Consider the following 22,354-nt stretch of genomic DNA (forward strand, 5'->3'; position numbering starts at 1 on the left):
TATATATAAATAATGTGATAGTAGAAGCAGAATGCAAGAACAAAAACATGTAAGCAATAAATAACATTTGCTTGTTTTCATATACTTCTATAATAAAGGAGTATAGAAAGATTGTACATAACATTGTTAGGACAATGACCACTAGATCTCATCCAGATGTGATAGCGCGAAAAACTTACAAGGACAAGCCTCTAGAGCAATAATCTGACAGCATACACTCAACTGGAATCACAGAGCAAATAAAATCATTGCTCTTTAGGTTTCCAAATTTCAAGTATAATAAAAATGACTCAACTTACCTCACAAAATGTACCAGACCAATTTTACAAAGGAGTACATGTGTCGTAGGTAGCAAAGATAAATCTGATCTACAATTTCTGCAGCCACCTTCTCATCAATGATCTGATCTTTGACGTGAACGGAATGAACCTCCAGCATAAAGCATTTGATATACAGGTCTTATTCTTAGCATAAGTATTACGCTTAATAAAGATCCCAACCCACAAAGTCCAGCAAGAACAAAGAACGTAAGCTTAAAGCAAGAAGCCCCGATGCAGATTGATAATCCTTGCTTGTTGGCTTCAGCATCATATACATGACCAGCAAGCATTCCTGAGAAAAGCAGAGCACCAATGGGATTGCCAAACTGTATAAAGTTGTAAATAACACCGAAATGTTTAAGACCAAATAGCTCAGAGGCTGTCGGAATCATTATTGCAGTCTGAACTCCGTAGCAGATCCCAAGCGATGCAGTTGCCACAAGAAGGGTACCGGTGAGAGCATATGCATAAAAAAGGAATGCTACGACCATAATCAGTTGAGTAACTGTCATCCAAACAGTTCGAGGAATTAAATGTAATCTGCAAAGCAAATGTTTAAAAAAAAACATTAACTGCCAAGATATTCAGAAGAAGACTAGGATTCTGTTTGAGTTGTAACACGGCCATCTCTACCTAACCCGCTGGACTGAAATTGGTCATGCAAAATCATATTTGTGCAAATGGTCATGAAGCAGAAGAGCGTTAACTATAGCTTATGTAGCTAGAACGAGAGTTTATTGAAACTGGACAGTGATATTAAGCAAAACAGGAAACATTATCACCTGACGAAATATTCTGAAACGGCACCTCCACCCAGGCGTCCAACAAAATTGCAGATAGAAAATAGGGACAAGAGTATGGTTGTGTCATGCTCTTCTTGGGCGTAACCTATCTGAGCCAAATTGTTAAGAACAGTCACTCCAGTACCAACTCCTAGAAAGTACACTACCCACAAAAGCCAAAAATCGGCCTTGATCAAAACCTCACGGAAAGTGAAGTCATCTCCTCTACGGGGTCTCCTTTTCTGTTTTACAGCACCCTCTCCAACAGCAAGAAGGATGTCCAAATCAGAAGCATCTTCCCCCTCTCGAAAACTCCCAAATTCTGAAGAGGATTTTACCAGCAAGGGTTCTGTTTGTATCGATTCATCTGTATCTGACACTAATTTGTCTGAAGAATCAACAGGTCCAGTAATTTTTTTTTTGGAGGGAAATAATGTCATCTTGATAGGGATTGCAAGAGGAGCCATCATTAATATAACCATAACAACAATAAATGCATAGCAAACAGCTCTCCGGACAGAAAGTTTATCAGCAATAATTGTCGTTGTGAGGAGATAAATTCCAAGAAATATACTTGCCCCTTGAGTAAATAGGAAATGGCTGTTTTCAGAAGTGTCCTCTCCAGATGCTGGTGTACAAGGTCTTATGAAGTACATCATGGAAAAGCATATGATTGGGATGCCGAATGCGAGGAATAGGAGTAGTGCTGTATCAGATTTTTTAAGCACCATACCATATATCTCTGTATATATTGCAGCACTTAGACCAACATAACCCTTCAGAAGACCGGCAACTGTGCCCCTACTCATAGGGAAGTTCCTCATGTTGGTGACAAGAACAGCTGTCCCAAAAAATGCGCTGCTATTAGCCCCAATAACCATTGCAAGCCACAGCTGATCATAGGAATGGGGTGGAGTTACTATAACATAACGAGAGTGATGCTAATACAATTGTCAGACTAGAGAACAAGATGAACCAACTTGGCACCAATGCAGAACAAAGTTTGTGCATCTAACAATTAGTTTATATTATACAATTGTCAAACTACTTAATATAGGTTGATTATAATATTTGATGTAAAGCAGCAATTTTGACTAGTTTAAGCCAAAAATTCCAGCTTAAAAAATAAAAGCATGGAACAGGACATTAACCTTGAAGCAACTCACAATAAAAAATTGCATAGAGTTATTCTCATTACACAGCATTAACCATCTTTTCATACATTGAAACACTTACAAAAAACAGTTCTATTAATGTCTCTAATTTCTTATCCCTCCGTTTCATATTGTTCGTTCTACCTACATTCTTTTTGTGAGACAAAATTGATCAAAGTACAGAAGTAGAAAAAATTTGAAAAAGATGGAGTATGTGTTCTTTGCCTTTACAGGATATACTGCCCCTATAAATTGACATTCCTACTATAATCTATAGATTCCTACATTTTTACCAAAGCTACAATTGTTCTTTATTCTACAATACCACCACAATTCAAGCAGGACTTACATCTTCCTTTATACACACCAAGGCTACTTTCTCTTTTTTTTTTTTTTTTTTTTCACATTTGTTCATTTTCAAACACTCCTAAGGATAAAATATGAGTGGCTAAGAGGCCTTTGCATAACCAATTTCAAGTATTGCACTAAAAATAACCCCATTAAACCAATCAAATTCAAATTGGGTGCTAAAAGAAACACACAATACACGTGAAATCGTCAAAATCTATTAACTTCAGATTCCAAGATTTGAACTTTTTCACACACCAACCAAAAAAAAATTAAAACTTTCATGATTAAGAAAAGCAAAGAAACAAGAAATTCATACCAGCCAAAAAGGCAAATTGGAAACAGTCTGTGAAACAGCAAGCCAAAGAACTCCATAACCCAGAAAACAGCCTAAAGCACCAAAAGAAAGAACAACCCAAGGTGGAAACTTGTTACAAGCAATGCCTGGCAAAATTCCAACACTTTCACCAATATCATTTGCAACACCCAGAATTGTAATCTGCTGTTGTGTAAAACCCAGTACAGATTTCAATGAAGGTGAAAAAAGAGGGAAATTATATGAATTTCCTGCTGAAAATTCAACCCAAACTGCTGCTGCTAACCCTATCCATGGTGGTCTTGTACCAGATTTAAGTGCAATTTCTGGCATTTCTTTTTTTTTTTTCTTTGTTGCTTTTGTTGACTAGTTTTCTTTTCTGGGGTTGTTAAACTTTGACAAAGATCGGATTTTTTTTGTTGTTACTATTTGAGCATATTCTAAAATGAGGCTGAAAATACTCTATTTCAATACGAGGAGTAAGTGAGTAACAATAATTTGTTTTGTTTGGAATTTGCACGTTTCCACTAACTCAGAGATTTTTTTTTTTTTTTTTTTTTTTGGCAGTAAGATTGAAAATTTTAGTGTTTGTTGTTTTTGGGATGAATGATAAAATGAAGGGGTAATTGAAGCGGGAGGATAGTAGCTACTCTAGCTAGCCAACCTGCTCACTTGCAAGTTGGAATTATTACTAGATTTTTTTTTTTTTTTTTTTTTTTTTTTTTTTTTTTGTTGAAGAATGGAGATCCAATTTCGCTATTTGGCATCTCATAGTCCCTTGCCGTGTTTCTCTATCTTTCAATTTAATACACTAGTTTCTCCTGTTCATTTTTCACGAGGCCTTAGATTATTTTATTTTTTTTTAAAAAAAAAAAATTTAAATAGAAATTGAGATTTTAAAGCTTTTCGATAAATCAAATAATATCACATACATATCGTTAAGCAAGTATGTGTGCGAAATATTACAAATGTTCCTTTATTTAATTCTACAAATGCCCTGTGAATATAACATTTACATATTAGGGCATGTTCTCAAACATTATTTTCACTTCAGTTCAGCTCTAATAAGTTCAATTCAGTCAATGAAAACAGACCCTTAGTATTAGAAATGACTAAAGGAGTATTGTCGGGGTTTGCAATAGAGGTGTATGTACGCAGTAGTACTCTATTCAGGATGGATAAAATTATAAAAACAGTCTCAACTTACACACATTCTCTTTACATAATTTCGGCTTTGAATTATTTATAAATAATCTCAATTATTAACTTCGTGTGATGGCGAAGAGAGAATGAGGATGCAACGGATGTATTTAGAGGTTGAAATTATACTTTTACCCTCATCTTATAGGGTGCAAAGGCCAATATATCTTTTGATAAACATCAATTGTTAATAAAATATTAACTTGTTTTTACTCATAATAGTAAGGTTATAACAATAAATTTATTATATCATTCTAACTTGAGTTTATTCAATGAGAAAATACAAGTATCTCAACATGATATGTATCTCAAAAGGGCATATTCGTCATTTCTAGTTTATAATTTGGGTAAATTTTGTAATTTTGAAAAATAATTTTGTATTTTCAAGCTATAACAAAAGCTTTCAATGGAACATTAAAGAACTTCAGCCGAAAATGGAAGAAGTTTACGGGTTAAATGGAAAAGGTTCAAGAGGCTTCAATAGAAGACAACCTAAACCTCCCCTGTTAAGGGTTAACCTTGTCTTTCTTTTCTCCCTTTATAGTTAGGATTTTCGTTTAACCAGCTGCCGATAATATGGTGGTGAGATTGGTGACAGTGGTTGTTCAATGCCTACTTCTATGGAGGAGGAGGGAGGAAGCATGAAGAAGATGAGGATGAAAAAGATGGGACATGAAGAAGAAAGCATAAAAGATAGTACAAAAAAATTTGAAAAAAGTTCATATAGTTCTTCTTATTTACAAATATACCATTTTGAGAAACATCAATGTATCTCATGTTAAGATATCGGGACTAGCTCATTTTTAAATACTCAATCCCACCCTCTAATCTTTAAAGTTCGAGATGTTTTTGTTGAGAAATGATTGAAAGAGACTTATGAGCTTAAAATAATGCAGTACTAATAAATCCACCTATTTTTGGTTGAATTAATTGAATGCTTTTTTTTTTTTTTTTTAAGATCAACTAATTAAAGTTTATTGATTGAGACAATTAAACCGTACACCCCGATTGATTTGGCCATATTAATCTGTATCAAATATTGGTGGCCTACCTTGTCATTATAAGTAGAGACGTCAAGTAATAATGAACTATAGTTATTATGATAAGCCGGTCATAGAAGTTGCTCATAGATTCAAAGCGTTGGCTTAATCTTACCACCTTACTGGCTTGTACCAAAGATCAAATAACCTTTTATTTGCACAATTGGATTGCTGTAAAGTGTAACAATTAGCAAGGCGATTGCAAGATAAAACTGGTAAACACACAAGGAACACCGATAAAACTGTATGTGATTGAGTTATTTTGAAAGATAACTTCTTAACAAGGAGTAATATACATTTTTTCTACAACAATGTAGACCAATATCATTAATTCACATGAATCTAGTAGAGTAGATCACAATTTACAGAAGTAAAATTAACACTACACAATCTCTCTCACATGGTATTGATTAGATGAGCATATGCTCAACTTTCGCCGCTAAACTAGCCACATTTACATGTTAAACTAACAACAATGTCTACTTAATCAAATAACTAAATAAAATCTACTTAGGAAATGCTAGTCAAACAAGTCCTACATATTAAGACCTTAATTCCTGAGAACAAAAACTCGACATCTTACCCCTTTGTTGAAGACCTCAAAACAGCCCCCCCCCCCCCCCCCCCCCCCCTTTACATACAAAACCCGATTGTGCATCTTCCAAGATACATAGATCCTTTCAACACATACAAATCGTTCGCCGGGCTCAGAAGTCCATAGACCCAAGCACCCAACTGTAAGTCATGTAACAGCAACACAACCATTAAAATGAACAAAATATTTCTCAAGAACATTCTTATACCTACTCTACACAGCAATTAGTTGACTATTATTAAGCAATGCATTATGATCCCTTTTTATAACCAGCTAGACTGCAAACTTGTTACCATAAACTGTCCAGAATTATCAAGACTGATACATGTAGCAAATTCTTTACTCGGTTTTTATATAGTAGTGAAATATGTTATTGGTTTTTGAGCTTGCATACCTAAGAAATTTGTTCTTTGAAGAACTCACCTTACTCTTTAAAGTTGATGAAATTTCCATAATTTTAGGGATTCAAAGAACAGGGGAGAGAGAGAGATTAAATAATTTCAGAACTGATTGAAAGAGTATGATATTGGTTACTTAAAATGTTTGCTTCATCAGCTAGAGAGACTTAGGGAATTAATAGTCCCTAATTAATGAATTGGGAAATTGGATATTTGAACCAAAAACATTACTTCACTAAATATACTTACCTTAGATAGGAACAGATTCAAAGTCGGTATCATCAAGTTCCGTCTCATTAATGACTTCTAGAGACTAGAGTATCTCCTCAGCTTCACCATAACCAAACATCCAATTTTGGACTGTAACAAAAACCTCCATGTTTTTGGGCATGTCAGATGACCTTAACTTGGTCAAAACCCTGCCTCCCATACTAAAAGAAGATTCCGAGGCAAAGGATGTGATGGGAATTGCCAAAACATCTCTAGCCATATGAGCAAGAGTAGGGGAAAAACAGGGATAATCGATTTGAGATTTCCAATATTGGAGAACATCAAAATTAACTCCATCATATCGAGGCACGCGAGGGGAATATAGATACGAATCAATGTCAAATTTGGTTCCCCTACTCTCAGGTTCATCTTCTTCGTCAAGCGCCTATAATTAAAGCAAGAAAACTCAATTATTATAATAAAATCATCAAAACAAAATAAACAAGATTAAAATCAGATGAATTATCAATGTAACAACCTGAAAAAAGTTCTTCCAGAAGGGACATAAATCAGAACTTGATATACTTGGAGTTGAGGGTGCGCTAGTTTGAACAGAAGATGGAGTAGAGAAATTCGCATAAAAAGTATATAGTTCAGTAAATGTGTCATATACCGCTTTTACCTTATCTTCATACTCCTGACCAGCATAAAGCTTGCCATACAAGTACTCCACATATCGAAGTTTATTACGTGGATCAAGCAAAACAGCAATTGAAAGTATTGAAGAGTAGTTATCCCAATATTTCTCAAACTTTTGGAGCATAAGAGCAGCCATTTCTCCGATGCTACCAATAGAGTCATTTTTAGCTTTAGCCAACACATATTTAATTGCCGTAATATAGGCAAAGTACAAGTTTGCAGTAGGGTATTCCGAACCAGAAAACAACAAGGTTATATTATAAAATGGTTTAAGAAAACCACGCATATTTTTAATGGCTTCCCATTCCTCCTTGAGAAGAAAATACTCAAAACCAATCTCTTGAGAAGCAAACTTATCAATAGGTTCTTTCGCCTCCAAACATTGACAAAGCATCAAATAAGTTGAGTCCCATCGAGTTGGAACATCAAGCCTCAACTTACCAGAAAAATTAGAATGAGAATCTCTGATAGCTTGCTCAAATCTAGTAAGTGTAGAATCATGATATTCAATGTATTTCACAGTCTCACGCAACTTAATAACAATTTCATCAATCAACTTCATACCACTTTGAACAATGAAATTAAGAATCTGATCTGCACCCCTAATATGAAAAAATTTACCACCACAAGGCAAAGCACAAGTAGAATGCAAGTCTTTCTTAAGATGCTCAATCATGGCATCCATATCACCGGCATCACCAACAGTCATAGAAAAAGCTTTGCCTTTCAGATGCCACTCATCGACAATATTAAGAACAACACGATAAATATCAGCACCATTATGGGGAGTTTGACAAAACCTAAACGACAACACTTTGGACCGAAGTGTCCAAGATTTATCAACAAAATGGGCAGTAAGCGCAAGGTAACCACGAGATGAGCACGCATACCACGAGTCACAAGTAAAACAGATTTTACCAGGCACCTCAGACAATAATTGACACAACTGTGCTTTGAGCTTTTCATGCTCCGTGGTGCAATGCTTAAGAATGGTATCCTTTGTAATATGCTTTACATTGGGATTCAAATAACTAAGTAACTCCCTATAATGTTTGTCCTCCACCATCTTAAGAGAATAACCATGATGCATGATGGCTTCAGCCATCATAGAACAGAATTTATTTTGATCAAACGAATTTTCAGTTTTACGAGCCTTACGTTGTAGATAAGCTTTGCAACAATCAATATGTCTTTTAAGGCGAGAAGTTACAATAGGCCCTTCAGATTCAGGAACCCAGTCCTCATTATCAGAATCAGAAACCCAGTCCTCATTATCAGATGCAGAAACCCGGACCCCATTATCAGCTTCAAAAAGAAAAATTGTTCGTATGTTATTTAAGAAACTAAACTACAAAGTACTCCGTAGTTAACATCAAAACTAAGGAAAGAGAGACAGCTAAATTTCTTTCATATCTATTGAATATAAAAATTGATAACAATAGAACAATTCCTATAAGTATATGAAGAGCCTCAAAGCAGGATTTCACTTATTAGTCAGAATATTTGGCAGAACTCCCATATCAAACACAATGATTATTTCGCCACGAAATATTAACATCATTAGAACCATTCAGAATCATCAGAAACTCAATAACCATATTTCACATTTTTCAAAGTGGAATTAATCCAATGACAATCAACAATATCAACATACATTGAATTTTTGCCACATTCAAAATACCATAAATCAGCCGTGACAGCAAAAACCATTAATATTTACAGAATATTGCTTAAATTATTGGTCATTTTAGCAATGCATTCAAATGATCACTTTTTATATGATTAAAAAAACGAATTATCAAAGTTAATGTATGTAGAAAATTATTCAATCAAAATAATTTGGAGTATTGAATTATACCTACTATATTTGAGCTAGCAGAGTCTTCAATTAGAGCTCCAACCTCAGGAACACGTTCGTTTGGATTTGATGAAGTATTCATAATTCTTGGGATTAATGTTAAATTGAAAAGGAAAAAATAATTAAGTTTAGGGGAGATTGAAAGAGTAGAGAATTGATTGATTGCTGAATCAAAGTATTAGATAGAACCCTAAAACCCTAATTGATGAATTGGGAGTTTGGAAATTGATACCGGTGGAAATCTGGAATTATTAAAAAGCCCTTGTAATCTAGCCGTTAAGAAGGGTATGTTAGACTTTTAGGTTTTTACACCAAAATTATGACTCAGTGATTTTTTACTTGTTGAAATTCAACATTTTTTTTTTTGCTGACTAAGGGCATGTTCTCTTCAGTTCAATTCAATTCCGTTCCGTTCCGTATCCTCCTCTCATAAAATATTCAATTCAGTTCACTTAAGTCAATCAGAACAATTTTCAAAAAAAAAAAAAAAAAAAAAAAAAGTCAATCAGAACAGACTCTAAGTTTATACAGTATTTTATACTCTAATTTTATATTGAATTGAATCTAATTTTTAGTCTGATTGAACTAATTTATAAAAGTCTCTTTTTAAATTTTGCGTTTTATTTTAAAAAATAAATTAAGTTGAATTTTTGAAATGAATAACACACGTATTTCGATTTGATAATTCAATACTTAATCACCTACCTAATCATTATAAGTTGCCTGAATTTATACTTCAAACTTCTAAGGACAACTCAACAACTTAGGTCTACGCTTGAAAGTAGAGGGGGAGGTATTAGGATTTTCCTACAACCCTACTCCCAAATATGTAGAGATTGTAACTTTGTAAGTCTCGAACTTGTAACCTCAAAGTCACATAATTCGGTTATGGTGATATTACATATGCCAACAAGTTTTATAATGTATTAATGTAAGATGTATAGATGTCACACTATATTCCCTAAATCAGGTGCTTGAGTTAGAATTCTCCACAATCTCAAATAAAATAGCAATCAATTCATATTTAACCACTTTTAACATGTACTGCTAATACAAATAGCAACTTAAATAAATCATTACAACACTTTCATGTAGCTTCTAGTCCTAGATATCAAGATGCTATATACATTTTCTTGGGTCTACAGGGACCAAGGACTCCTTGAGTCCAAATTTTGATCTTGGCGAATGGTCTATCTCCCTATCAAGAATTATTCAAGTTTTGTGCATACATGCCTCTGTTTCTGAATCGGATGTGTCCATCATCATCCACGGATCATCTTTGTAAAAATGTTGAAGTTGAAACTGTTGTGAACGGTTTTCAGCCATGTCCCAATCCCGTTTGCAGATACAAGCTTGAATTTCTCTTGGCTGGAACTTCAACCACTGCTCATCAAGAACCCTTTCACCTTCACCTGTACTAAAAGTGGACTCGAGTGCAGCCATTGATGTTGGTATGCATAAAATATCTTTTGCTACTTTAGACAAAATCGAAAACACCCCATCATTTTTCTTCCACCATTGTAGGATGCTTTCATCTCTAGAGATAAATTGTCGAAAAAACAGATATTCATCTAATTGTGCTGTTTTACTTGGGCTAGCCCTTGGCTTCTTCAAAATTTCCATAAGCAATTTTGAACTTGGCGAATGGTCTATCTCCATATCTTCCTCTGAAGATTTGCACTTGTATATGGAGGCATAATGAGTATAAAGCCGCTTCAAAATGTCTTTACACTCAGAAACTTTCTCTTCCACGCTATGAGTAACTCCTAAAAGTTTTGTAATAATAGTCTAACAAATTTGATAAACCCTCCACCTTAATATCAGGATCAAGTATCGCAGCAATACAGTATATTGTAGGTACATCAGACATATACTCCAACCATTTGCTCTTCATGATCCCAACAACCAAACCCAAAAGCGGATCATTCTCATACATTTCAAATACATGAACGATTTCTACACATTTAACTACAACTTGATGACAATTAGCATCATAAACCAATGAGAAGGCCTGAATTGCATCATTAAACGTCTTAAACAGCTGAATTACAGAGTTAATTACATCCCACTGCAAATCTAAACTTTGGTCGACATTATCTTTATAAATGTTACATAATATCTCCTTGTACGGGAAAATCAGACATAACATTTCATACGTCGAATTCCAACTCCTTGCCCAATCCAAAGGGAAATATCTCGGTTTGAACCCAACCGCCTTACAAGAAGTTTTAAAAACATCCTTGTAACCTCGAAATGTCCTAGTCCACCTAACTAACTCTCTAATTGGCTTAATCAAACACGCTAATTCCTCCATACCTCGTTGAGCACACAAATTAGCAGCATAAGCACAACTCCTAACATTCAAAATTATCCCTCTTTCAATCGGATTAATCCTATTCGTAACAGACTCAACAAAATCATCACCATTTAAACCAGTACCAAGAGATATGCAAAAAACCTTAGCCCTCAACTTAAACACATCTAACACATTACATATTTCCCAACATATATCATTACAAGTAGCATCATCCTTAATAACTCGAAACCCGATAACCCGATTTTGAACACTCCAACACCCATTGTTGTCATCGATCCAACGACAAGTAACACATACAAAGCGTTCACTCCACTCAGAACTCCATAAATCAGCTGTTACAGCAACACTACCACCAAAATTCACAAAATATTCTTTAAGAGATTTCTTATCTCTTTTATATGCAGCAATTATTGTTCTTTTAATAAATAAACTCAAGGGTAACTTTCTAAAACCAGATTGAAAGCTGGGTTGAATAGCATGCACAAAATATTCACTTTTACATGATTTTATAGGAAAATTAAAAAGATTTATGTAAGTAGAAAGTTCTTCAATCATTTGAGAGTAAATAAATATACCTTCTGGGTTTGAGCTATCACATGATTCACACCCTTCAATTTGAGCTCCAACCTCAGGAACATTTTCTTCAATTATGTTGTGCATTTTACCCTTATCCATTTGATTAGGTATAATTTCCAATTTGAAATAAAAATCAAATTGAAGAGGAGATTAATTACTTTGAGAACAATAAATTTTTTTTAAAAAAAAAGGTGGGAAATTGATTTGTTGTTCAAGAGTGAGTAAGAAGATTTAAGAACCCTAATTGATGAATTTGGGAATTTTGAATGGGGTTTTAGGTATTTATTAAATTATGTAAAACCCAAGAAATGCCCTTAAAACTTGGCCGTTTATGGCTTTAGGAAGGGGTATAATTGGAATTTCACAGCCTACCTCTGTTGTTCTTCAGTCTTCCATTTTAGTCTCTTCTCTTATCTCAGTTTTTTTTTCATCTCTGCAATACTCATCTTCTGGGCTGAAGTTCGTTTCTCAGGTATTCTATTAAACTTCTTCTTTCTTTTTTTTTTTTTTGACACAAACTTCTTCTTTCTTATATTCGTGTATTTTCCCTAATTCATCCTCCTTTAATGATTGATTTTATGTTGCTAATTGGTAACCTATGTTTTGGATGATTAATTTATTAATTCTGCTTTTCTTCGTTTAGTTTATACCCTGATATATTAATAGTAGTAATTTTGTGTATTTGTAATTAAAATTTGGTTCTTTAATTTGATTATTTCTGGGTTAGTTTCCCTTTTTAATGATTAACTTCTCATATGATATGGGCATCACTTATTAGCAAAATTAATTAGATGGGGTTGCATATTTTGAGATGATATGGTGATTGAGTGGAAATTTGAAGGTAGGTAGGAAGAAAGATGACAGGAATGTTTGATGTTAGTGAGATGACCCTAAAAAAAGTGTGAATTTCTTCTCAGTTCTGTCTAAACTAATTGAACAGGAAAAGGGCATGTGTGAACAATGAACAATCTAAAGATGTTTGCAAGAAGAACATCGGCCGCCTTTTACAACCCTACGTCGAATTTTAGGTTGTATCGTTCGTTGTCTTCGTCCGTTTCAGCTCCATCTTACAATAATAAGTTGTTTGTTGCTGGGTTGTCGTGGTCGGTTGATGAGAGGTCTTTGTTGGATGCTTTCTCCAATTTTGGGGAGGTTACGGAAGTGAGGATAATGTATGATAAGGATACAGGACGGTCTAGAGGGTTTGGATTTGTTTACTTTGCCAAGGATGATTATGCAATAACTGCAAAAGATGCTATGGATGGTAAGGAGCTGTTAGGTCGTCCATTAAGGATAAGCTTTGCTCTTGATAAGGTTCGAGGAGCACCAATTGTGGTGCCTCGCATTCGGGACACTGAAGCTGCTACCAGAGACAAGAATTGAATCTGTGACTGTGAGGGATCGTTGTTAGAGAAAGCTTCAAGATCAAGACAATTACTATTAGAGTGTTTAGCATTTTTTTCATTGTTTGCTTACAGAATAGTATAAACATTAATACAAATTCCCATACCCGAGACGCTGTATTGATATCTATTGTGGTTTTGTCAAATTTGAAGTTTGGCTATCTAATAAAGGCTGTTTTGGGTGAGGTTGCTAGGACTCTATGAAATACTCTCTATAGTCTCTAATTGATTTCCTCAAAAAAAATAAAAAAAAATAGTCTCTGATTGGTTGTGTATATGATTTTAAACTTGACTTGAAAAGTTTTGTTGGTGCACTTTTAAACTTAATTACAAATCCAGAAGGATTCATATGACTAGTTTTGCTTTGAAATTTCCTCCATGCCTGCATTCATGTTTTATAGCAATCGGCAATTTGCCATACCAGTGTAAAGTGTTTACTAAATAATTTATGGCTAGAATAGTTGTAATAGCATGGATTGGGGTGAGGGTGGAATTTTGGATTTTCTGGCTGTTTTCCTTGGTGCATTGTAGGAAGGAAACCTTTTTGGATTATATTTGCAGGAAATGAGAAACAGATAAACAAAAAGAATGTCTATTTGTGGTAAAGGAGTTTGTATGAGCTGAAGGTTACTATATTTAGGATAGCTTTGTCGATTTGTATTTTCTGACTAGTATGGTGTTACTGGCTTACTGCTGTGCCAAGTCTCTGAAAGCTTGTAACAAAAGACCTTCTGCTGTAGATAGTCTAATTCAGTATCAAGCATGGAAAGGTAAGGATTCATAGCTCTACCAGAATCATGTTTAAAGTACTTCCAACACAGCAGGTATCACAAGTCGCATCAGATTGCAAGAGATGTCTACTAAAATGCAGTTTTCTTGAAGTATTCAATGCAACTTGAGCTTTGAATACTTAATTAGGTTATTGAACTTAAGCCGACCAAATAATGGCAACAGTTGTGTTTGGTAGAAGTTCTATGAACTGTCATTTTGATGGTGGTACATGAGGGGTGTGAATGTGGCTGTTTAAACTAATACAGAGCTGTAGGATTACATGAGCTCACGCAAATTAATCTTTCCTGAAATCCCCTCTCAATTAAAGATGAGTGGTTGGGCAGTGAACTCAGGTATTTTACATGGGTTTAAATATTGCAGTTTATTGTCACCGTGCAGACTGTAGACGGAGTACTCTGTCTTGCTTGTATTCACTGTTTCGCTGTCTTGGTGTTTGCAAGCTCTTTATCTGAAGGATTACAAAATTGATCGTGATGGTGACAAATAAGAATGCTGATATTCATAATAGATTTAGGACTAGAGCAAAAGCTTTCCCTTTGTTTTGTCAAATTATTGTAATTATCTCTTTTCCCTTCCCTCCTATCACCTTATATGTCGAGGTACTCTGAAAGCTATAACCCTTTCCCAACCTGTAGCTGCTCTTTCTCTCCGCTGATGTGCAAAGTACTATTTCAGTAGTGATTAGCCTGTTTCCTTTATTATATAAGTTTGACCTGATTCTCATTCTGAAAATATGCAGCGCTCATGGGTAACAAACCTGCAAAGCAAGAGAAGGATGAACTCCTTTTGAAGTTTCCCCCTCCTGTCGACCCTGCTTTCGCCCGATGGCTTGCTCGTGATATTCAGAAGGTTGAGGGTTACACTGTGAAAAATTCCCAGAGCCTGAAGCCACCAGATCATTACATTGAGTTCATGCACTTGAATGGATGGCTAGACTTGGATTTAGACGACCCAGATTTGGCTCACTTGTTCAAGTGATAAACTGTATGTTCTCCTTGTAGATTGAATGAGACTATAAGTGTTATGCTTGAATTGTATATGCTTTCACATTGTTCTACTGTTTCTCTCAAAACTGGCTTAATGAATTCATGATGCTAAAGTATTCAGCAGTCTGATGTACCTGTTTTAATTCAGGCCTCTAAATCCAGAAACACTGCAACACTCTTGCAATATTGTTCAATTACTACCTATCATGGATTAATTAAATGAGACTCCCTTTTATTCATTCAATTGAACCAATTAGCCCAATCTTTGTAGTTTGTAGTTTGTGATTTCTCAATCAGACTAAAGGAACTGTTGTGCTTACCGTAAGATTTAAATACAATTATACCAAAGAAAAGTATGAACACATTACATTATCAGTTTATCATATCATACCAAAAAAAAAAAAAAAAAAAAAATCGAAGCATGAGATGTGATCAATATTCACACTAGTCTTAGTAGTGTGAATTGCCCTATTTCCAGGAACAGGCCATTTACATTTTGCATACAATTGATACAAAGATCACTAAGAACCAAAAACAAAATAAATAGCAAGAGAAATAAGAATGAATTCAATAATAAGAAAAGCAACACAAGGGAGCCAAATGAATCGATGCCAAATGATCCAACTTCTTCACACATATATGCATAAACCAAATCAACACACATAAAGTACAGATTGAAAAAGAGATACTCCTCTATCTCTGAAATTATTTCTTTTGACTTTTGTTGTGAGATAATCAGAGTCCGACCATGAAGAACTTTTAGAAACGGATGTAATATTTAAAATTGTTCATGCATATCATGTTTCTTTTTTTCTAAGTAAAACCGTAACAGCATAGTGCTCAAAGGTTTTATCTTGAACCAAATGTTGGAATGCATAATGTGTGAACTTGTCATATATAACGGTGATAATTTCTTCTCCAAAATGGTGTGATAGTATCGATTCTGAGTATGCCCTAAAGACTTGCGTAAGTATCTTAGATCTTTGCAATTTGTCTTCAATTTCAGGTGCAACATCAAGTTCCTTTGTCGCTAAATGTTCAACTACAAATGACCCTTCCTTCTGCACTATGCTTTCGAGTTGCTTTGTGCTTGCCAAATACATAGGGAACTCAAAATTATCTAGCTTCTCTTCCGTGATTAATCCCTGAATCGAAGATTATTCATTTTAACATTAATATAAATCCTTGTGACTTATTCGGAAAATAAATATTTTCAAATTTTTTTCAACCATTAATATTTTTAAATATCAATAATAAAAAATTACGCAGTATTAAAACTTGATATTTGAAAGTCTAAATATTTAAAATAAATCTAGCGGGACTCCATATGAGTATATGACTAATATTTTTATATGAAAAAAACAAACCAGCAAAAGTAGACATTTGTAGCATAAATCTATAAGTATCTATAAGTATTTATGTGTCATCATTTCAATGCACTATAGATATTTTACATCATCTACTCAATCATGAACTATCCAAAAAAAAAAAAAAAAAAAAAAAAAAACTCTACTTATTGTAATATCTTAATCCAAGGTCAAAAACTTATATACTACCTCCGTTTCTTATTTCTTGCAACAAATGAATATTTTATATCTCACAAATAATACCCCTTTGTTGCGAGAAATAAGAAACGGAGGTAGTAGTTATCTTATAACTATATTTCATACTTTACTAAAATCGAGATTATACAAATTACTTAAATTATTTTTTGTAATTTTTTTCATTAGTTCTTTTATTGTTTTCAAAAAATACGGAGTATAATTTTGAGTTTAAAAGAAATAATTTGTGGCATTAGCAATTACACTAATCATTTTTAGTTAAATTTGATGTATTATAAATAAATAAAAGTGTTGCAAGTAAATAAATAAAATACTTAATGTATGTAGTGCAATCGAAAATAAAAATTAATAAAGGATAGAGAGCAAAACCTCCGAAATCAGACAAATAAGGGCCTCGTTCAATATATTGGTCACGCACGGAGTCCAAATCAATGAATCCGTAGAGCATGGTGAACCAGTAAGTGTTAATAGCATAAATCCATTTGGTACAACTTCTTTCGAACGACATTTGAGAAACTGGCTGAAATCTTGTTCAAATTGAGACCAATAAGCTTCAACAACTGGTTTGGGACTTGTTTCGACTAGATGCATGTTTCCCTTGTTGATTGACATACCTTGGTCATCTAAAAGCCGCGGTGCCTATACATAACATCATGCAGATACACAATTAATCAATGAAGATACGAAATACTAAACATAAAAAATAAATAACCGAACAAGTGTATAACAAAACGAACCTTAGATAACCAATGAAGAGTGAAATTAGAATGAACAAAATGCAAACTATTACGAGGAAAAAGCATGTCATAATAAGAACCGGGGACACCCATCAAGAAGCATGAGGGTTCACGGTCATCCTTTGTTTTTAATACCTCCAAATTCAGCAAATCTTTAAACAATAAGCTAAAATCATTAGAGGGAAGGTCATTCATATGCATATGTAGTTTAGGTTGTTGATCAAATTCACTATCAAGCTTCAATTCCTTGCATTTCCTTTGCATAATTTCTGTTATCAACGATACTAGGGCCAATGGAACATGGCCCACTCCACATCCCAAATCAGCTACATTAAGGCCCTTAATTAAGCCTTTATCCTTCGAGATTAGATATTGTATTGTGCTCTCTATGATATGTTGGTTCATTAGCCACACTCCATTCTGTTACAATAATCGAACATTTATTAACATTAAATTAACCAATATACTTCGAATTTAGACATGGTAAAGAAAAAGACCTGAATCCAATATACTATATACAGTACATAGACACGGTAAAGATAAAGACCTTAATAATCCAATATATAAAGAAAAAGTATTTAAGGACAAATAGAGTATTGCATGTGCACGAACATGAATATCTTAATTTTACTCTTGTTGAAAGTTGAACAATTAGTAAATGTGGAGGATAGAAAACAAAATTAAAATAGTGTTACCTGGACAAAGGAATTCTGAACATAACTGAGCTCCCCATCACCCTTATTCATATGAAGAAATTCATTGATTCCCATTTTAATTTTTATACTTGTATTACTTCTAGCTTCTCTTTTTCTTTGCTTTCTTAAATTGGATTTGAAATTCCTTTTGTGCCAAAAAAAAGGCTATTTATAGAGATTAAGTCTGAATTAATCAAGTTTTTATTTTTAGTTTTTTTAATTCAATATAAGTAACACATTGGCCGGTGGTAAGATTATACAATAAATCTATGATACATTTTATATACTATAATATAATGTACATTATTACTTTATTAGTCATGCAATACGCATGAGAAGTATTTTTTTGGAAATAAAATACGCATAATCCCAAGTAACATGCAATTTTAATAAATTGTGAACTTATATCTATTAACAAATCGATCCACTATCCATAACTTTCAATTTTATTTATTCATATATGTAGAGTATTTGTTAATTTTTGCTGGAAGAAATGCTTTTTATTCTGCTTGATATTTGATGAACTTCTTCATTTAATATACTATTTTATGTCTCACAAATAATACCCCTTTGTTGCACATAATAAGAAACGAGAGTAGTACTTGATCCAAGTTAATCAACATTAGTCATACTATTTATCCGGCCTATGGCACATTGATATTTTCTAATCTTGAACTAAAAAGTTGTTGTATTCCCACTGTTCTTACCAATTTGATTGTGCATGTTTGTCGAGCAAAGTTATTGTATTCCCACTGTGCTTACGAAAGAAATGAGTGGGGGTACATGTTAACTCGTATGTCACAACGTCAATTATGATACAAGTATTAAAGTATGTCAAATTTGACCTTGTCAATATGAAACAAAAATACTCCCTTCGTTTTTAAATACTTGTTCCATTTCTCCATGCGCGGAGGTTTAGGAGAAATTGGAGAAAATAATAAAATATGGAGGTAGTGGGGTAGTTGAGAAAATAAAAAATTGTAAAAAACAAAAATAGTGGAAGAATAGTACTGTAGGAGAGAGAGAGAGAGAGTATTATGTTGGGTCCACTAAGGGCCTGAACTGAACTGAACTGAATTGAGCTGAAATTAGTATTTTATGTGAGAGAGAAATTAAGAGCTGAACTGAACTGATTGGAGCTGAACTGAATTGAACTGATTGGAGCTGAACTGAACTAAACTGGACTGAAATTAAGTAAATATGAACAGGCCCTAAGTGTGAGTGTTGAATTAAATATTGTAAAAGCTTTCCAAAAAGGAAATGGAGCAAGGGTTTAAAAACGGCAGGAAAATGAAAGTGAAGCAAGTATTTAAAAACGGAGGAAATACTAAGGACAAATAGTATTCAACGTTAAAAGATCATAAAGGGGTGGTGGCGCAGTTGGCTAGCGCGTAGGTCTCATAGCTAAAGTTGAGTGATCCTGAGGTCGAGAGTTCGAGCCTCTCTCACCCCATTTATTATTTTGTTCTTGACATTTACTTTTTATTACTTGGTTAAATTGTTTTAACAATATCAAACAATGGGGTGGTGGCGCAGTTGGCTAGCGCGTAGGTCTCATAGCTTCTGAGTAATCCTGAGGTCGAGAGTTCGAGCCTCTCTCACCCCACTTTTTTTTTCCTCGACTTGTATTTTGATGTATTCTCTTAGAATAATTGTAAAAAAGAATTGTAATTATAAAATTTGCAGCTGAAAGATACAAATTCATGAAAGCTAAGACATAATAATAAGTAGACAAATATGAAATTAACACATTTTTCTTCATTACCATAGAAAACTTCTCTCAACAAAACCACAATTAATTTAAACGTTTAGCCCTTACAAAAACAAAACAATTTTAACGGGTTATCCCATCAAAACTTTTTTTTTTAAAAAAGAAGTAAAAGATACACATGAAACTAAGCACGTCTTCTCTCAAGACCGTTGTCACCACGTCAATACTGAAGACACTAAACCTACAAACAACGCCCTTAAAACCACTAACAACAACCGCCCTGAAGTCACTACTTCCGAAGCAGCCGATGCGTGTTTAGTAGATTCAGAGGAGTGTTTGGTGGCAGCAATAGAAGCCGAAGGTGCCGGAGGAAGAGAATGAACAACAATAGAAACCTTCATTCCACTAGTACAACCACCAGTCCCACAAATGAAGTAGTATCTTCCTGTCTTATTCAAATGCACAAAATCCTTCCCATTGCTCCAATTTCCTGTTGCTCCTTCAATTGTACAATTGTCATATCCTGTCTTGTTCACTTCAAACACATTGTATTCAAATTTCTTGTACCTAAAAGCTGCAAAATCACACAATTTTAGTTATGTACCAATAATAACTAACCAATTTAATATAAATGCAAAAGCCAAAATGGAAAGTGTTAAGATTATTTAGAAACCAAAGCAGTGTTAGGCCCTATTCTTTTGAGCTTTTGAGCAGAGCAGAGCAGGTCAGACCACATCAACTAAAAAAAACAGGGCTTAAAGACCAATACTAATAAGAGTAATATCTAATTTTTTTTGTTATGTATGTACAAAATAATTAATAAGGTAGGAATGACAAAATAAAGGGGATATGAAGTACATACATATGTAATCACCAACATAAAATGTTTGGTTGTTAGCCCAATTAGTGTAGTTGATTCCAGGGTTCCAACCCTTATTGGCACCAACAATGTGGTCGGTAGCGGTGGCCGGATAAATTAAAAAGGCGGTACCGACAACGACGAGGAGGAAGTGGATAAGGGATGGTGATGAATTGGACAACATGACCATTTGATGGTTAAGTGAATTGCCCCCACTTCCAACTGGATGTTTTGTGTTTGTGTGGTATATGTAGTGATAATAATGGACTAAAATAAAAGCAGCAAAAGATGTTGGCTTTCACTGTATGATATGGAAGACTGTCTATATTATTAGCTGGTTTATCAACTGTCTATATCATATCCAAACTAACGGTTATTTATATATAGGGTTAAAAAAAAGGCGCTCCCAGGAGATTTGAATATAAAGTGGACAAATTATTAATTTATTGTAGTACATAATATTTATTAGGCATTAGTTCAAGTAATAATTATGCAAGAAAAAAGAGGTTAATCCACTTCCTATTTTTTTTTTTTATATGGCATGCGAGATAAGTCCAATAAAGCTGTGCTGATGGAGTATTACTAATTCATTATGGAGGAGAGTTTTAGGTCGTGTTTGGGGAAAAGCTGAAATTTGAAGCTGATTGTGTTAACTAATTTGACTAACTTATTTTATTAGCTTATTGTAGAAAAGTGTTTGGTAAATAGCCAATTGTTTAAAGCTGATTAATTATGTGAAATTACTAATAAGCTAATTATGGGGTAGGCAGTTCATATAGGTTTTTGTTTAATTAAATAGGGATATAAGTGTCATTTCATCATAAGAATTGAATAAGTTAATTGAAAAAGGAGCTTTTTGATAAAGAGCTTATTTAGTGGAATAAGCTCTTTAAATAATCTTCCTACCAAACACTTTTAATTAGCTTATACTGTTCTTCAATAGTCAATAAGCTATAATATTGGCCAAATAAGCTAATATTGCTCAAATAAACTATTTACCAAACACAGTCTTAGTATTATTGAGTCAATTTTTTTTTTAAGTAAAGGCACTTCGTGTATGATTTTTAATTTATTTTATCTATTTGTGAGGTATAATTACAATCCTCGATATCAACAAATTGGTCTTTGTTAACCTTAAAATTGCAGTCCTCCGTTTGTTAAACGACGGGAGTATTTGTTAAACAACTCATGAATCGCTCACTAGGAAGACACAAAAGCTAATAAGGGTACAATTTGATGGATTAAATCATTAAAGTAAATTAAGGGTAAAAAAAAAAAAAGAAGGGAAGAAGTATAAACAGGGCCGGCCCTGAGGGTAGGCCTCGAGTGCCGTCGCCTAGGGCCCACGCCAAAAGGGGCCCACAAATAACAAAAAATCAGCTTCAATACTTGTAGAAAGCTGCTCCGTACTTTTGTTTGTTTTTAAAAAAAAAAAAAAAAACAGCTAGTTTGAAAAAGATAATTATTGCCTCTTTTTAGCAATTAACATTAAATTAGAATATTAATTAGCAGTCAATTTTGGTAGAGATTACAATGCAACGATTCACTTCTTCTTTTAACTACCTGTTTCTATGAGAATCTGCTACAAAAAAATTTATCTTTCCAAATACACCGTTTCAGATTTATTCCATTTCCAAATTTCAAGCCTTTTAATTTTGGCTAATTAATATTGTGGCATTCGTTAAAATATTAAATCAGGTACTCCGTAAATAACAACAAAAATAATTCATCTAGGGTCCATTATTTTTAATACTCTGTATTATGATTTTCTAGGAGGGAGAAATTAATTTTTACTA

General features: G+C 33.8%; 5 protein-coding genes, 2 non-coding genes and 1 pseudogene across 7 annotated transcripts; 4 read left to right on the forward strand and 4 right to left on the reverse strand.

Annotated features, from left to right (window-relative positions):
• Nucleotides 1-48: 48 nt before the first annotated feature.
• Nucleotides 49-3,536, reverse strand: LOC145620244 (protein NUCLEAR FUSION DEFECTIVE 4-like). The gene is made up of 3 exons (XM_081674881.1): nt 2,924-3,536; nt 1,103-1,995; nt 49-860 (listed from the first exon to the last, which is right to left on the reverse strand). Exons 1-3 carry the CDS (start codon nt 3,251-3,253, stop codon nt 395-397), a joined length of 1,689 nt encoding a protein of 562 aa, XP_081531007.1. The 5' UTR covers nt 3,254-3,536; the 3' UTR covers nt 49-394.
• A 6,596-nt stretch (nt 3,537-10,132) lies between these two features.
• Nucleotides 10,133-11,912, reverse strand: LOC145619995 (zinc finger BED domain-containing protein RICESLEEPER 3-like). The gene is made up of 2 exons (XM_081674665.1): nt 10,727-11,912; nt 10,133-10,683 (listed from the first exon to the last, which is right to left on the reverse strand). The coding sequence occupies exons 1-2, from the start codon at nt 11,910-11,912 to the stop codon at nt 10,133-10,135; spliced, it is 1,737 nt and encodes a 578-aa protein (XP_081530791.1).
• Nucleotides 11,913-12,148: 236 nt separating this feature from the next.
• Nucleotides 12,149-15,233, forward strand: LOC145620889 (uncharacterized). The gene is made up of 2 exons (XM_081675611.1): nt 12,149-12,285; nt 14,748-15,233. The coding sequence occupies exon 2, from the start codon at nt 14,753-14,755 to the stop codon at nt 14,984-14,986; it is 234 nt and encodes a 77-aa protein (XP_081531737.1). The 5' UTR covers nt 12,149-12,285; nt 14,748-14,752; the 3' UTR covers nt 14,987-15,233.
• LOC145619996 (glycine-rich RNA-binding protein 4, mitochondrial pseudogene) lies at nt 12,774-13,196 on the forward strand (annotated as a pseudogene).
• A 558-nt stretch (nt 15,234-15,791) lies between the features above and the next one.
• Nucleotides 15,792-18,063, reverse strand: LOC145619997 (3,7-dimethylxanthine N-methyltransferase TCS1-like). Its single transcript, XM_081674666.1, has 4 exons — nt 17,989-18,063; nt 17,294-17,713; nt 16,926-17,195; nt 15,792-16,139 (listed from the first exon to the last, which is right to left on the reverse strand). Exons 1-4 carry the CDS (start codon nt 18,061-18,063, stop codon nt 15,792-15,794), a joined length of 1,113 nt encoding a protein of 370 aa, XP_081530792.1.
• Nucleotides 18,064-19,353: 1,290 nt separating this feature from the next.
• TRNAM-CAU (transfer RNA methionine (anticodon CAU)) lies at nt 19,354-19,441 on the forward strand. Its single transcript is given in 2 exon segments — nt 19,354-19,391; nt 19,406-19,441. It is a non-coding gene; the product is annotated as a tRNA-Met (tRNA).
• Nucleotides 19,442-19,509: 68 nt separating this feature from the next.
• Nucleotides 19,510-19,594, forward strand: TRNAM-CAU (transfer RNA methionine (anticodon CAU)). The gene is given in 2 exon segments: nt 19,510-19,547; nt 19,559-19,594. It is a non-coding gene; the product is annotated as a tRNA-Met (tRNA).
• A 156-nt stretch (nt 19,595-19,750) lies between these two features.
• Nucleotides 19,751-20,876, reverse strand: LOC145621294 (early nodulin-like protein 19). The gene is made up of 2 exons (XM_081676036.1): nt 20,562-20,876; nt 19,751-20,273 (listed from the first exon to the last, which is right to left on the reverse strand). The coding sequence occupies exons 1-2, from the start codon at nt 20,746-20,748 to the stop codon at nt 19,912-19,914; spliced, it is 549 nt and encodes a 182-aa protein (XP_081532162.1). The 5' UTR covers nt 20,749-20,876; the 3' UTR covers nt 19,751-19,911.
• Between the last annotated feature and the right edge of the window lie 1,478 nt (nt 20,877-22,354).

This window comes from Chenopodium album, chromosome 27 (genome assembly GCF_948465745.1).
Source record: "Chenopodium album chromosome 27, dcCheAlbu1.1, whole genome shotgun sequence".
NCBI lineage: Eukaryota > Viridiplantae > Streptophyta > Magnoliopsida > Caryophyllales > Amaranthaceae > Chenopodium > Chenopodium album.

What these genes read in the sequence shown, in the direction of transcription:
- LOC145619997 (XM_081674666.1), bottom strand. Translation starts at nt 18,063, where the DNA reads ATGGGAATCAATGAATTTCTTCATATGAATAAGGGTGATGGGGAGCTC. An exon ending in TTCAGAATTCCTTTGTCCAG is followed by an intron (nt 17,714 to 17,988) that starts GTAACACTATTT and finishes TTATTGTAACAG; the next exon opens with AATGGAGTGTGGCTAATGAA. An exon ending in TTATTTGTCTGATTTCGGAG is followed by an intron (nt 16,140 to 16,925) that starts GTTTTGCTCTCT and finishes TCTTCGATTCAG; the next exon opens with GGATTAATCACGGAAGAGAA.
- LOC145621294 (XM_081676036.1), bottom strand. Translation starts at nt 20,748, where the DNA reads ATGGTCATGTTGTCCAATTCATCACCATCCCTTATCCACTTCCTCCTC. An exon ending in TTATGTTGGTGATTACATAT is followed by an intron (nt 20,274 to 20,561) that starts GTATGTACTTCA and finishes GTGATTTTGCAG; the next exon opens with CTTTTAGGTACAAGAAATTT.
- LOC145619995 (XM_081674665.1), bottom strand. Translation starts at nt 11,912, where the DNA reads ATGGATAAGGGTAAAATGCACAACATAATTGAAGAAAATGTTCCTGAG. An exon ending in TCCTGATATTAAGGTGGAGG is followed by an intron (nt 10,684 to 10,726) that starts GTTTATCAAATT and finishes AACTTTTAGGAG; the next exon opens with TTACTCATAGCGTGGAAGAG.
- LOC145620244 (XM_081674881.1), bottom strand. Translation starts at nt 3,253, where the DNA reads ATGCCAGAAATTGCACTTAAATCTGGTACAAGACCACCATGGATAGGG. An exon ending in CCAATTTGCCTTTTTGGCTG is followed by an intron (nt 1,996 to 2,923) that starts GTATGAATTTCT and finishes TCCTATGATCAG; the next exon opens with CTGTGGCTTGCAATGGTTAT. An exon ending in GTTTCAGAATATTTCGTCAG is followed by an intron (nt 861 to 1,102) that starts GTGATAATGTTT and finishes TTTGCTTTGCAG; the next exon opens with ATTACATTTAATTCCTCGAA.
- LOC145620889 (XM_081675611.1), top strand. Translation starts at nt 14,753, where the DNA reads ATGGGTAACAAACCTGCAAAGCAAGAGAAGGATGAACTCCTTTTGAAG.